The sequence below is a fragment of the Rhinopithecus bieti genome, unplaced genomic scaffold (genome assembly GCF_001698545.2).
Source record: "Rhinopithecus bieti isolate Rb0 unplaced genomic scaffold, ASM169854v2 scaffold_1348, whole genome shotgun sequence".
NCBI lineage: Eukaryota > Metazoa > Chordata > Mammalia > Primates > Cercopithecidae > Rhinopithecus > Rhinopithecus bieti.
This window is the reverse complement of record NW_016803373.1, coordinates 283,672-299,471: the sequence shown is the minus strand read 5'-3', so window position 1 is coordinate 299,471 and position 15,800 is coordinate 283,672. Positions and strand designations below refer to the sequence as shown.

General features: G+C 39.8%; 1 protein-coding gene across 2 annotated transcripts in view; it reads right to left on the bottom strand.

Annotated features, from left to right (window-relative positions):
- Nucleotides 1-15,041, bottom strand: part of UHMK1 (U2AF homology motif kinase 1) — a 30,957-nt gene extending 15,916 nt beyond the window's left edge. The window contains exons 1-4 of one of the 2 annotated variants that reach the window (XM_017881637.1): nt 14,247-15,041; nt 12,117-12,409; nt 11,260-11,451; nt 8,531-8,625 (exon numbers count right to left, since the gene is read on the bottom strand). In XM_017881637.1, the coding sequence (XP_017737126.1) occupies nt 8,531-8,625; nt 11,260-11,451; nt 12,117-12,409; nt 14,247-14,532 (866 nt within the window). In that variant the 5' untranslated portion in view covers nt 14,533-15,041. Of the gene's footprint in view, nt 1-8,530; nt 8,626-11,259; nt 11,452-12,116; nt 12,410-14,050 lie in introns of both variants that reach the window. The other variant, XM_017881644.1, reaches the window with a different exon arrangement.
- Between the last annotated feature and the right edge of the window lie 759 nt (nt 15,042-15,800).

Below are 15,800 nucleotides of genomic sequence, written 5' to 3'. Positions count from 1 at the left end.
AATATCTATAACAAAAACCATAGGGACACCCTAAATAGCCAAAGCAATCTTGAGAAAAAAGAACAAAGCTGGAAGCATTATACTACCTGATTTCAAAAAAATACTACAAAGCTACAGTAACCAAAACAGCATGGTATTGATATGAAAACAGACACACAGACTGATGAAACAGAACAGAGAGCCCAGGGAAAAAAATATTTACAACCAACCGATTTTCAACAAAGGTGCCAAGAATACACAATGGGGAAAGGACAGTATTTTCAATAAACGGTGCTGGGAAAAACTGGATATTAACACACCAAAGAATAAAATTAAACCCTTATCTCTCAACTACACAAAAATCAACTCAAAATAGATTAACAATTTACATGTAAGACCCAAAACTACTAGAAGAAAACAGGAGAAAAGCTGCACAACATTGTTCTGGGCATTGAATTTTTGAATATAACTTCAACAGCACAAGCAACAAAAGCAAAAACAGACAAATGGGATTACATCAAACTAAAAACCTTCTGCACAGCCAAGGAAACAATGAACAGGGTGAAGAGACAACTTACAGAATAGGAGAAAATATTTACAAACTATACAGCTGCTAGGGGAGTAATATACAAAATATATAAAGAACTCAATTTGGCTGGGTGTGGTAGCTCACATCTGTAGTCCCAGAACTTTGGGAGGCAGAGGTGGGAGGACCACATGAGCCCAGGAGTCCAAGACCAGCCTGGGCAACATGGCAAGATCATCTCCCTACAAAAAATTTTAAAAATTAGCTGGTATGGTGGCATGCACCTGTAGCTCCAGGATCACTTGAGCCTATGAATTCAAGGCTGCAGTGAGCCATGTTTATACCACTGCACTACAGCCTGGGCAACAGAATGAGACCCTGTCTCAAAAAAAAACAAACAAACAAAAGAAAAAAGAAAAAAGCAGAGCTCAAACAACTTAACAGCAAGGAAACAAATAGCCCAATTAAAAAATGGGGAAAAGTCCTGAACAAACATTTCTCAAAAGAACACATACAAACGACCAACAGTATATGAGAAATGCTCAGTATCACTAATCATTAGGAAAATGAAAAAACAAAACCACAATGAGGTATCACCTCATATCTGCTACAATAGCTATTATCAAACAGACAAAAGACATAAAGAAAAGGGAATCCACACACATTGTTGGTGGGAATATAAATTAGTAAAGCCATCACAGAAAGCACTATGGAGGCCCCTAAAAATTTTTTAAAAAAAGAACTACCAGCAGTCCCACTACTGGGTTTATATCCAAAGGAAATGAAATCAGTGTGATTAAGAGATACCTGTATGCCCATGTTTGTTGCAGCACTATTCACAATAGACAAGATATGGAATCAACCTAAGTATCTATTAACAGATAAGTGTTCATTTCTTGTATGTTAGCTTAAAAAAAATAAAAATAAAAAAAAGATGTGTAAAACGTAAAAAAAAAAAAAGACAAGAAAAACACAGATGAGTAAAAAAAGAAAATATGATATATATACACAATGGAATACTATTCAGCCATTGAAAAGGAGCAAATCCTGTCATTTTCAACACAGATGAACCTGTAGGGCATCATGTTAGGTGAAATAAGACAGGTCCAGAAAGACAAATACAGCATGATCTCACTCATATGTGAATTCTAAAAAGTGTTGATGTCGCAGAAGTAGAGAGAAGAACGGTGGTTACCAGAGGCTGGGTGGGGGAGTTAGAAGACAGAAGAGTTTGGGGAGACATTGGCCAAAGCCAAAAGATGCCTAATTACAGTTAGATAGAAAGAATAAGTTCAAGAGATCTACTGCACAATATGGTGATTCTAGTTAATGATGACATATTGGATTCTTGAAAAACACAGGGAGTGAATGTTAAGCACTCTCATCACAAAAAATGATAACTATGTAAAGTAATGCATTTTTTCATTAACTAGATTTAATAATTCCATAATGTATATATATTTCAAAACGCGTTGTACATGATAAATACATAAAATTTTAGGTCATTAAAAACAAAAAAGACTGAGATGCTGTTATAGTCTAATAAAATTAATGTATCTCTATATAGCTATTGAAGTGTTTGTGGCATAAAAAGACCGTTATTTCCTTATTGTAAGTAAGCATTTGTAAAGTAAAAATAAGCCACTTAAAAAACAAAAACTAGGCCGGGAGTGGTGGCTCACGCCTGTGATCCCAGCAATTTGGGAGGCAGAGGTGGGTGGATCACTTCAGGTCAGGAGTTTGAGAACAGCCTGGCCAACATGGTGAAACCCCGTCTCTATTAAAAAATACAAAAAATTAGCCAGGCGTGGTGCCATGCATCTGTAGTCCCAGCTATTTGGGAGGCTGAGGCAGGAGAATCACTTGAACCTGGGAGGTAGAGGTTGCAGAAAGCCAAGATCGTGCCACTGCACTCCAGCCTGGGCAACAGAGTGTGACTCCATCACAAAAAAACAAACAAACAAACAAACAAAAACCCTATAGTGCCAAACTATCAATAGCAGTAAGATTTGCACTATATTGGCATCTATGTGTAAGAAGGCAGAGGAAAGCTACAATTGATCTGATGAACCAGAGAAAAAAATCCCCCCGAACAGCCAAAAGGTACTCACTGGACTGCATAGCAAGATGCTGGAGAAAAGCAGCTGAAACTATAAGGGGTTATACATTCTAATACTAAGTGAATACAAGGAATTCTTTGTAAAATCATGAGGTTAGAGTAATCTAGACACTAAGACCTCTTAAAACTAACCAGCCAAAGCTTTTTTTCAGTGCAAAGTCCCACAGTGAGAAGAAATATTGGGAACAGAATCCAAACTGAGCAGGATGAGGGGGAGAGAGAGAGGCACCAGAAAAAAGCAGAAGAGAAGAGCCAGGAGATCTCTGAAAAAAGCCACTTTTTGGGAGTATTACACAAAACAACAGAAGACGGAGCCCTGTATAATAAGAAAAGTTATCCCAAGTATATTTTCTTATATAAGTTTAGGAAAATAATTTTCACATAAAAATGAGCAACATAAAAAGGATTATATGACTACGCATGGTGGCTCATGCTTGTAATCCCAGTACTTTGGAAGGCAAAGGCAGGAGGATTACTTGAGCCCAGGAGTTTGAAACCAGCCTGGGCATCATAGTACGACTTTGTCTACAAAAAAATAAACCAGGCATGATGGTGCATGCCTGTGGTGCCAGCTACTTGGGAGGCTAAGGTGGGAGGACTGCTTAAAGATGCAGTGAGCTGTCATCACACCATGGCACTCTAGCCTGGGTGACAGAGCGAGACCCTGCTTCAAAAAAAAAAACAAAAAAAAAGGAAGAAAGAAAGAAAAGTATCTATTGTACAAAAAAAAACCCTGCAAAATGATAAATCTCAGATAATATATGCCAGAAAGACATGACCATAACACAGATGAACATTAAAATCTACCTTTTTTTTTTTCCTGAGGCAGAGTCTTGCTCTGTCACCCAGGCTGAAGTGCAGTGGTGCAATCTTGGCTCACTGCAACCTCCACCTGGGGGGTTCAAGCAATCCTCCTCCTGCCTCAGCCTCCAGAGTAGCTGGGATTACAGGCAGATGCTGCTACGCCCAGCTAAATTTTGTGTTTTTAGTAGAGACGGGGTTTCACCATGTTGGCCACGCTAGTCTGGAACTCCTGATCTCAGGCGGTCTGCTCACCTCAACCTCCCAAAGTGCTGGGATTATGGGCATGAGCCTACCATTTCAAAATGAACTAAATGGCCACGCCTGGCCTTTATAACCTACCATTTCAAAATGAGTTACATGGCCAGGTATGGTGGCTCATGCCCACAATCCCAGCACTTTGGGAGGTTGAGGCAAGCAGATCACTTGAGGTCAGGAGTTCCAGACTAGCCTGGCCAACATGGTGAAACCTCGTCTCTACTAAAAACATGAAAATTAGTTGGGCCTGGTGGGGTCCACCTATAATCCCAGCTACTTGAGAGGGCGAAGAAGGAGGAACGCTAAAAGCTGAGAGGCGGAGGTTGCAGTGAGCACTGCACTACTGCACTCCAGCCTGGGCGACAGAGTGAGACTTTGTCTTCTCCTCCCCCTGCAAAAAACTCAAAAGAGCTAAGGACATTTTTTTGTCTTTAGCTCATTTGAGTTTTTTGCAGGGGGAGGAGTGATACAAGATGTGAAAGAGCAAGAGAAAAAAAAATTGAAAATCACAAAAATAAGGTACTAGAACTCAGGAAAGAATTAGAAATTAAAAGAAAATCATTTCATAAAATAAAATTACACTACAAGAGATACAAGGATGAATAAACACAACAAATAATGTCTTAAAGAGAAATAGTAGGCAAAAAGGAGGATATTTTTAAAAATCAAAGAGGCCAGGCACGGTGGTTCACGCCTGCAATCACAACACTTGGGGAGGCCGAGGTGGGCAGATCACGAGGTCAGGAGATCAAGACCATCCTGGCTAACACGGTGAAATCCCATCTCTACTAAAAATATAAAAAATTAGCCTGGCGTGGTGGCGGGCGCCTGTAGTCCCAGCTAATCTCACTCTGTCGCCCAAGCTGAGGCAGGAGAATGGCGTGAACCCGGGAAGCAGAGCTTGCAGTGCGCCGAGATCGTGCCACTGCACTCCAGCCTGGGCGACAGAGTGAGATTCGGTCTCACACACACACATACACACACCAAAAAAAAAAAGAAAGAAAGAAAACAAAAGAAATAATGGGTTGGGGGTGGTGGCTTATGCCTGTAAACCCAGCATTTTGGGAAGCTGAGGCAGGAAGGTCACTTGAGTTCAAGACCAGCCTGGCACATGGTGGGACCTCATCTCTTAAGAAAGGAAAAAGAGAAAATACAGAATCAAGCAAAAATGATAGCTGGAGGCTGTGGATCACACCTGTAATCCCAGCACATTGGTAGGCCAAGGCGGGCAGATCACTTGAGGTCAGGAGTTCGAGGTCAGCCTGGCCAACATGGTGAAACCCTGTCTCTACTAAAAATACAAAAATTGGCCAGCATGGCGGCAGTAGCCTGTAATCCCAGCTACTTGGGAGGCTGATGTGGGAGAATTGCTTGAACCCAGGGGACAGAGGTTGCAGTAAGCCGAGATCATGCCACTGCACTTCAGCCTGGGCAACAGAGCAAAAACTCCGTCTCAAAAAAAAAAAAAGAAAAAATGGCAATATTGAATATAAGGCAAAGAAAATCAAACATATGTAGACTAGGAGGACACGAAAGTGAAAACCAAAAAGAACAGAAAAAAAAAAATTTAAACTGTACTTTAAGAACACTTTTCTAAAACAAACGAAGATCTGAAACTACACAGTGAAAGGCATACCGTATTTCTGACCCAGAACAATCAAAGTCAAAATATATTTTGGTAAAATTACTACACATTGAAGAAAAAGTTAAAATCCTCTGGGCATCTAGACAAGAAGACCAAGTGATTTTTTTTTTTTTCTTGAGACAGAGTCTCGCTCTGTTGCCCACACTGGACTGCAGTGGCATGATCTTGGGTCACTGCAACCTCCGCCTCCCAAGTTCAAGCAATTCTCTGCCTCACGCTCCTGAGCAGCTGGGATTACAGGCGCCCGCCACCATGTCCAGCTAAATTTTTTGTATTTTTAGTAGAGACGGGGTTTCACCATCTTGGCCAGGCTGGAAGACCAAGTGACTTTTACTGAGTCACGAAACTTTCAACAGAAACAATGCAGTAATATATAAGACACTCAAGGAAACAAAAATGTATGAGATTGGGATGAGACACATACAGGACTTCCAGGGTGGTGGGCAAAGTTTTATTTCTTGATGTGAATGGTAGTTACAAGATGGGTACAATGTTCCAACAGATTAATTAAGCTACACATTTGTTTAATTAGTGTTTTTAGTAGCTGTGCTTTATTCAACAACAACAACAAAAAAGGTTCAAGCGACTTGTATGCATATATAATGCGATATGCAGAAAAATAGTGAAGGAAATATACCAAAGTACTAACACTAGAATGTGGGTTTATAATTTTTATTTTCCTCATCATGACTTTCTATAGTTTTCAAATTTAGTATTCTATGTAAAATGGGGGGAGCTATTATTTAAAAAATAATAAAAATAAAAAAGTCAATACTAGAATTTAGATGATTTAACTTCCAGGCTATAATCCATTTTATAATTTTTCACTCCCTTCTCTTCAATGTAAAATGCAATTTATAATATCTCATATCAATCAGATACTAACAGCTATTTAAAACTAATTTGAAAAATACACACACAAATAAGTATGTGTAAAATTGGTGAAATCGGAATAAATCCTGTGGATTATACCTATTTCAACTTACTGGTTTTGATACTGTATATACTACAGTTATATAAATAATTACCATGGCGGGAAACTGGGTAAATGGTAAGGACCTCTCTGTAACATTTTTGCAAAGTCCTGTGAGTCTGTAACTATTTCAAAGTAAAGAATTAATAAAACTAATTTAAAGGTTTATAGGGCCAATTATTAAGGTTTATAGGCCAATAATTAAAGGTTTATAGGGCCAATATTCAAAGGAAACTATAATACTCTAACTCAAACAAGGGATCCATACTTTTCTGATGTACTAATTATTTTATTCATTTCCGGTCCATAGTCTAGAAACCTGAAAAGCCTACTATTTAATAATACAGTCATACACTGCCTAACAACGTTTTGGTCAACAATGGACCACATATACGACAGTGATCTCATAAAATTATACTGGTCTGAAAAATTCCTATCCCCTAGTGACATCATAGCCATTAATGCCCTATCGCAACACATCACTCACATGCTTGTGGTAATGCAGGTGAGTAATGTGTTGCGGTAGGACACAGATGTAAACAAAACTACTGTACTTGATAATGACAATACAAAGGTGTTAATGGCTTATGTATTTGTAACTATTTTTTTATTCCTATTTTAAAGTGCACCCCCTCCCCCAAAAAGTTAACTGTAAAATAGTCTCAGGCAGGTCCTTTGTGAGGTATTCCAAAACAAGGCATTGTTAACATAGGAGATGGCAGTTCTATGCATGTTACTGCCCCTGCAGACATTCCAGTAAGACAACATGTGGAAGACAATGATATCGATGATCCTGACCCTGTGTAGGTCTAGGCTAAGGTGTGCTTATGTCTCAGTTTTTAGCAAAAAAATTTAAAAGTAAATAAGATAAACAAAAATTAAAGTTTATAAAGTAAAAAAGTTACAGTTAAGCTGACTTATTATAGAAGAAAACAAATTTTGGCCAGAAGCAGTGGCACACACCTGTAATCTCAGCACTTTGGGAGGCTGAGGCAGGCAGATTACTTGAGGTCAGGAGTTCGAGACCAACCTAGCCAACATGGTGAAACCCCGTCTCTACTAAAAATACAAAAATTAGCTGGGCATGGTGGCGTGCACCTGTACTTCCAGCTATTCAGAAGGCTGAGGCACAAGAATCGCTTGAATCTGGGAGGCAGAGGTTGCAGGGAGCCAAGATTGTGCCACTGCACTCCAGTTTGGGTGATGGAGTGAGACTCTCTCTCAAAAAAAAAAAATTTTTTTTAAATAAATTTAGTGTAGGCTAAGTACACAGTTTTACCCTTAGTCTTATAGTGTACAGTAATGTCCTAGGCCTTCACATTCACTCACCACTCACTCACTGAATCACCCAGAGGAACTGCAGTCCTGCAAGCTCCATTCATGGTTAAGTGCCCTATAAGGTATACCATTTTTAATCTTTTATATTATATTTTTAGTGTACCTTTTCTATGTTTAGACACAATACTTACCATTGTATTACAACTATCTGTAGTATTTGGTATAGTAACATGCTATATAGGTTTTAGCCTAAGAGCAATAGACTCTGCCATATAGCCCAGGTGTGGGCAGAAATCTGAATCATTTACGTTTATGTAGGTACTCTATGATGTTAGCATGGCAAAATCACCTAATGACATATTTCTCACAACAGATACCTATTGTTAAATGACACGACTGTACACATTTGTATTTTCAAAATATCTATTGTATTTGGATATATTCAGACATCAGAAAAACTGTATCTGTCCCCAGACCATTGTCAAGAGTAATTTAAAGTATAATTAAAAACTATCTTATTCAAAATGGTTGTTGGGTCTTTTTTTTAGGGGAGGGGAGTAGTCCAAAAGCAAACTCAATCTTTAGTTAATAAAGATTCTCTTTAAAAACCTGCTTACCATCAAGTATATAGAACTGCCAGGGCTATGAGAGGCCAAAGGTATAGTGGCTCAGCATCTATCTTCCAGTGAAAAGGCAGCTGCCAGGAAAAGCTTAATATCCGATACTATGAGCAAAAGAACATTCCTTTGAAAACAAATTTGGTAAAACTATTTGATTACTTATGTTCCTTATAGGAAGCTAGCCTGCATAGACTTATTTCTAGGGGAACAAAACCCCTACATGGATCAAGCAAACTAGAAATAATATAAATCTGTTCAGAAAAAAAAAAAAAGACGTACCATTTCACACAGTACATGTATGCAAAGCAAGTTTACAGTATGTGTAACATACCTTTTGATAAGGTCTCTTAGGTGATAGGCTGGAATTGCGGCATTCACCACTGCTTTACTGGCAAATATGTGATCAATAATAGCAGAACTGTTTGCCTTAAAAAAGGGAGAAAAGTCTTCCTTTGGTTATTCAGTCTGTATATTGAGTACTAGGCATATAGCACTATTTGAGAATAAAATGCAACAGAAAACACCATCTTCTGAGAGCCTACAATCTTTTTTTTCTTTTTTTGGAGACAGGGTCTTGCTCTGCTACCCAGGCTGGAGTGCAGTGACACAATCTCAGCTCACTGCAACCTCTGCCTCCCAGATTTAAGTGATCCTCCTGCCTCAGCCTCCTGCGTAGCTGGAAATACACGTGTGTGCCATCACATCCAGCTAATTGTTTGTATTTTTTGTAGATATGGGGTTTCACCATGTTGCCCAGGCTGCTCTCAAACTCTTGGGCTCAAGTGATCTGCCCATTGTGGCCTCCCAAAATGCTGGGACTATAAGTGTGAACCATCATGTCCAGCAAGATCCTACAATCTTAACAGAATAAATAATATACATAATTATACACTTCTAGAGAAGAACATTTTTTCTTCATTTTCAGCACCTAGCACTTTGTGAACATCTACTAGACAAAAGAAGAAAAAATAAATACCAATGCAACCACATAAGAATGTAGTTTAATGCAAAAATGAATGTGTAATAGGTGACTCAGAGTATCTCCGTGATGAGTCTTCAATTGGTTTTCAGACAGAAATAAACTATCAAAGAGAATATGATGCAGTATTAAAACATCTTATTTGTCATATTACTCATTCTCTAAATCTTTAAGGAATATATTTTCTCCTTGAATATTATGCTAACTCAGAATTTAGAACTGTGTATATGAGTTAAAAGAACTGATACTATCATTATCAGTACTATCATTATCAGTAAAATTATTAAATACTTACCATGAGCTGCTTGCTAAAAGTATCATTTCTTTATTAACCTCAATAGTCTTATGAGATAAATGCCATTATTATCTTCATTTTAAGGAAAGCAAACCATGGCTTAGTGAACCTAAATAAGTAACTTAGTAAGACCTTTGTGGAGGCAAGATACAAACCCTAGTAGTTTGACTTTAGAGCCCATGCTCATTATCAGTTGGCATTTTCTGCCTCCATAGAAAGTTATAAAACAGAAAAATAATGTTGTATCTAGAGGCATATATTGGAGATCCCATTACTGCACATCACCCCTCTAAATTTCACACAAATTTGAATGTGATCTAGTTCTGATGAGCTCTAAGCCAAGCAGATATAGTACAGAAGGCTCAAAGACAGTCAAAGCTCATTCAAATAACTGATGTATGTCTGGATTAGCACTAAGAAAGAATACTTAGACTCTTGATTGTTTGGAGTACCAATAATAAAGAATGATACTGATTTTATTCCCAAGAAAGCAATTTTTACCCATACAAGCATCAGGTATATACATTGGGCTATTAAAATATCCCTTCCAGGAAATGCTACAACAGAAATCAGTGTCTAGGTGTTTAAAAGAAACAAAACTATATGTTATAATAGCTATATAGTATGTATTACATGCTCAAAAAAATGCTTGTTGCTTAGTATCAAAAGCTTGTTGCTTAATATCTAAGTTCCAAACCTCTAACATTTGAATGAACTTTTTGTGCATTTATAAATTAGGAATTAACTACTGAATGTTTTCAAAGGTATTGTGGGGCTTTAATGTTGAGATAATATCAGTATCCTTTAGGCTACTATTTAAGTGATCTTCCTGCCTCGGTCTCCTGAGTAGCTGGGACTAAAGGTGTGTGCCACCACACCCAGTTAATTTTTTGAGGTTTAATAAATACAATGCTTTGGAATGATTATTCGTCTTGATATTAAACAAGTATTAAAATACCTTTTATACTTTTTTTTTTAACTACAGACCAGGGTCTCACTACTTTGCCTGGGCTGGTCTCAAATAAGCCTCCCACCTCAGCCTCCAAAAGTGCTGGGATTACAGGTGTGAGCCACCATGCCCAGTAAAAATAATTTTTTTAACTGTAAAGGAGTTAAGATAATCTATAAACATTATTATTTAACTTATAAGCTATGGTTGTGTTAGTAACACTTTAGAACTTAATATTACTGTTAGTAAACAAAAGAAACCACTTTTGCTTCTTCAAGAAAAAGGATTCATTCAAATATTTCATCAAGCACTTACTATCTGCCAAGCCACAGGTTAGGAACAATAAGAATGCAATACTCACTAGCACATTGATAGCCATAGGAGTTGGTAGTGGCATACAAGTATCATAAATAGAAAAAGAGGAGTACCAACAACAGACAGCAATCAAGAGTTCTCTAAAAGAATCATCATAAATTGGCCAGGCGCGGTGGCTCACGCCTGTAATCCCAGCACTTGGGGAGGCCCAGGCGGGTGCATCAAGAGGTCAGGAGTTCGAGACCAGCCTGGCCAACATGGTGAAACCCCGTGTCTACTAAAAATACAAAAATCAGCCAGGCGAGGTGGCCGGCGTCTGTAATCCCAGCTACTCAGAAAGCTGAGGCAGGAGAATTGCTTGAAACCGGAAGGCGGAGGTTGCAGTGAGCTGAGATTGCACTCCAGCCTGGGCGAAAGAGTGAAACTCCATCTCAAAAGAAAAAAAAAAAAAAGAATCATCATAAATTATATACTCTTAAATTGAAAGTAAGGACCCCAAAGCAAAGCACTGGTGAAGTTTACCTTCCATTCCTGAGATCTGACTGTATGTTTCAGTTTCATTCCTGAGAACATTTCCAGTAAAATGATTCCTAGGCTCCACAGATCAACAGCTGAGGTACACTCTGTATCACTCTGCAGGCCAGCCTGGGCCAAGCAATTTTGCAGTTCTGCTTCTGGAGCCCGATACCCATCTGTCTGAATATACTTTACATCCTAAAAAAGATGAGTAAATATTACAACCAATAAAAAAGCTGCTCCCTTTCTATCCATCTCTACGGTGAATTTACTTCCCTAACAGTGCAGTAAACCCACTGCCAAGCTAAATGCTAAAAATTTTTAGTCCTTGGTTACCATAATTCCTTGGTTCATTAACTGGGCAATTCTCAGAGGCAAGCTGCACATTTCCATATAGTGCTCATAAAGAAGTCTTCTTTGGATTGTCTCTTACCTATTAGGCACTGCTGATAATAAGGACACTGCAAAGAAACAATAAACCATGGAGAAAGGAGGATTTGGCAGAACTATCCCATGCATTCTGCCACGAGCTACAGCCCCAACACTGAAGGGACCAGGAACATTAACTCAGCAATTAGCCAAACACGCATAAAATTTAGAAAACCATTCTATGTAGGTTAAGTACCTATAATAATTCCAGAGCTCTCGTGCTTCACTGGCTCCTCCTACCTGACCCAAACATTATGTCTTTTTTTTACACGGTGGCACTGAAATTCTTTTGATTTGCTGCATCCCCTGGCATTTCAGTATTTTAGATTAAAATGACCTGTAAGTCCCTACTAAACTACCCTTGTCATTTAAAAATATTTGGCTCAGACCACTACATTTTAAACTGCGAGAGAAAAGAAAAGGTTATTTCTTACCTGATTGCCTTCTTTGAAACTAAGCCCAAAGTCAATGAGTTTAAAACATTCATTCTCTGCACTCCACAATATGTTACGTGGCTTGAGGTCCGCATGGACATAGCCCTCATGATGAAGAAAAGCAAGGGCCTCCAAAACATCTCGGGCACAATGCTGTATCATCCACATGGAACAACCCTGGTGACTGGAATATAAGAGCAATTCCGAAACACTGACATCCAGGAGTTCAAGCAACAGACAGCGTGATGGCACATTTGGAGAAAAGTGGATTGTAAACACTCCATACAAAGTCACTAGAAAAAGAAATTATCATACTTTAAAAATCAGACTCAGAGTAAGTCACTATTAAAGTTGGTAACTGCAGTACAAACTTGCGATAGTCTAGATAAGGATAACTTTGCTGAGCAAGCTTCCACTGTAATTTATTTTTCCCATGAATAAGATCTTTTGGCAACTGGGTTATTTTAATAAAAATAAGATGAGACAGCCTACAATAGCTGATTACCATTCACAGATACTACATACAGTACAATTATTCAATTTGTGTTTCACCGAGTATTCAGTGGTGATGAACATGAACTTGGAGTGCCAACCAAAAATGATTAAAAGTAAAAATCCAAAATATAAATAAATAAAACTTACTGTTGCATCATGAGGTCCTTTTAAAAAAAATTTTAAAAGTAAAAATCCAAATATTAAGCAACTCTTTTAAAAGGAATGTCACAATGTGCAAAAACCAAACTAAAGATTGCTTCTTCATCCAAAATAGCAGTCTAGGTCTGTCACAGTGGCTCATGCCCATGATCCCAGCATTCTGTGAGACCGAGGCAGGAGGACTGCTTGAGCCCAGGAGTTTGGAGACCAGCCTGGGTAACAAAGGAGAACCACCTCTCTACAAAAAACTAGCCAGGCATGGTGCTGCGTGCCTGTAGTCCCAGCTACCTGGGAGGCTAAGGCAGGAGGATGGCTTTAGGAGGAATTGGAGGCTGAAGTGAACTGTGATCTCGACATTGTACTCCAGCCTGGGTGACAGAGTGAACTTGTCTCAAAAACAAATTAAAGCAGAAAAACAAACAGCTATCTATAATCTAAATACTAACGAAGACATTGAGACTTTCCGGATGAAATTTCAACTCATCTTGCAGAGATTCAGCAAGTTCTTAGGCTTGCAAAAATTTTCCCTTTTCAGTACCAAAGTTACAGTAATAGACCATTTAGTATACTCAAAAAATGTAGCACTAGTGTTAATTCTTCTCCAAAATGGTATTATAAAAAACTCACTTTTCTTTAATAACCAAAGCTATAACTAATGATACGCTTTCTGTCGTGTAATGAAAATGAAACCTTTTCACAGATCAATCATCAGTGATCATTACATAGCTTACATTCTGAGTATCTGATTCATGAAACAGTCTCACGAGAGCAAAGGTACAGTGTTCCTCAATTTCACACTTCTATAAGGGCTCCCATGGAATAGTGAATCATTTCTTCCAAATCCGTACTAAATATATAACAGGTGAGCTATATGAGTTACCAGCATTGATGTCACAAGGCCCAGACATAGTTCCCATTTTCTACTGGTATGCAAAGATCCAAAAATTTCCACACAAGACACGACAATCAGCAAAGACATGCCTCCTCTCACTAGAAAAGATATTTCTGTATGCTAATGAATGCGGCATTCTCCGATGGGACTCGAAGCAGAACAGAATTTACTGAGCATCTGTGTGACACCTGGCGAAGCAGACCACCAACTCCACTATACCGCAGACAGTAATAAAGTGAAAGGGGAAAGGGGCCTGGATCGGGTGATAAAGAAGGCTAGACCCGCTTCTCCCGCAGAAGGGCAGGAAGATAGAACGCCAGATAGCGAGAGGAGGAGTGTGCTCGGACTGTGACCTGGGCAAGAAGAGAAAGGAGCCAGCGGCAATTACCGATGTTCCTGTGACCCTGCAACTGTTCCAGCGCCGCCCTCTCTTTGCGGAAACCATACTCAGCGGCCGAGGCCGCAGCCCCGGTGGTTCCTGGCGGCAAGAACTGCTTGAGGGCGCCGGGGGGCGAGCCAGGGTTGCCGCAGCAGCGAACCCGATACACCGAGGCGGAGGAGCCGCTACCCAGACGGCTCTGTACCTGCCACAGCCGTCCGAAGGCCTCCAGAAAACGCGGCGGCTCCGCGCCCCAGGCACAGCCGGATCCCGCCATCGGTGTGGGCTAAGGGCACGGACACGGGAGCTGACGCGACGCCTGAGGCAGGCCGGCCGGGCCCGCGGTCACATCCCCGCCAGCCGGACCAGCGGCTCCGCAGGGAGGGACCTGCAGCCGCCTCACCGACTCCCGGGATTTCAAACAGCCATGACACCGGAATCCGTGGTGCACCCGAGTCCCAGAAGCCGGAAATGGAGGAAGAGCCTATCATACAGGCCGAAGGAGGGGAGCTCAGAAGGGGCGGGGCCTAGAAGTGATTAGACGAGTTAGGTTTGGAAAGAAGAATCGAGAATAAGAAGTAGCCTTAATCATTGAGTATCTACCATTCCAAGCCCAGTGTTAACCGCTTTCACATAGACCTGAAGCTAAAACTGGTCCTTTTTCTTGTTGAGGCACCTCACCCCTAGGAACCTAGAAAAATAAAACCCTGCCTACATTTCTCATAGAAAGGATCCCAAGGAAAACACACCAGGAACAAAAAGAGAGAATTTACCATCACCTGCAGGTCCATGGTCACCAGTAACCACGATTCTGGATGCCTAGACCTCTGTGCTTCTTTTAGATGTAAACCAAAAATAAAATTCTAAGCCCCCCTGGCCAACCATCTGAATGGACTTTCTCCTAGGTCAGGGCACTCTAAAATTCTGAAAGACTGGGTCAGGCCATGAAGGAACTAGGGCCCCGTCCCACTAGCCTCATTATACCTCTCTGGTTAATGTCAGCACAGATCTTCAGTCTGGTAAGAAACATTTACAATCTATTTTCTTGGAAGCCTGCTACCTGGAGGCTTCATCTGCATGATAAAACTTTGGTCTCCACAAGTTCTTAAGACAACCCAGACATTCCTTTCTATTGATAACTCTTTCAAACAATTGCCAAGTAGAAAAATTTAAAATCTGCCTATAACCTGGAAGCACCCATTTCTCCCCCGACCAATGCCCGCTTTGAGTTGTCCCACCTTTCTGGGCCAAATCAATGTATTTCTTAAATGTATTTGATTGAAATCTCATGTCTCCCAAAGTGTATAAAACCAAGCTGCACCCCAACCACCTTGGGTACATGTTCTCAGGATCTCCTGAGGGCTGTGTCACAGGCCATGGTCACTCATATTTGGCTCAGAATAAATCTTTTCAAACATTTTACAGAGTTTAACTCTTTTTATCAACATAGTCCACCTTGCCTATGGCTCCCTCATCAAAAAACATTCACCCTGGATCTGTTTCAAATTTTTATTTTTCATTTATTTATTCAATTATTTTATGCAGCAAACGTTTATTAAGTAACAAATGTAGCAAATAGGCATCTCAATCCACAAACTAGGATGTGTAAGAAATGTAGCCGCCTTTACTTTTCAGTCATTCAACCTTTTCTCTTTCAAGCTCTATTCTGATTGTGTGGCAAAAACTTAGTATCAGACAATAGGCCCTATCTTCTTTTCCTCAGGTTTTGTGTAAGTTCCCAGCCAGGTGAGATGGTTCA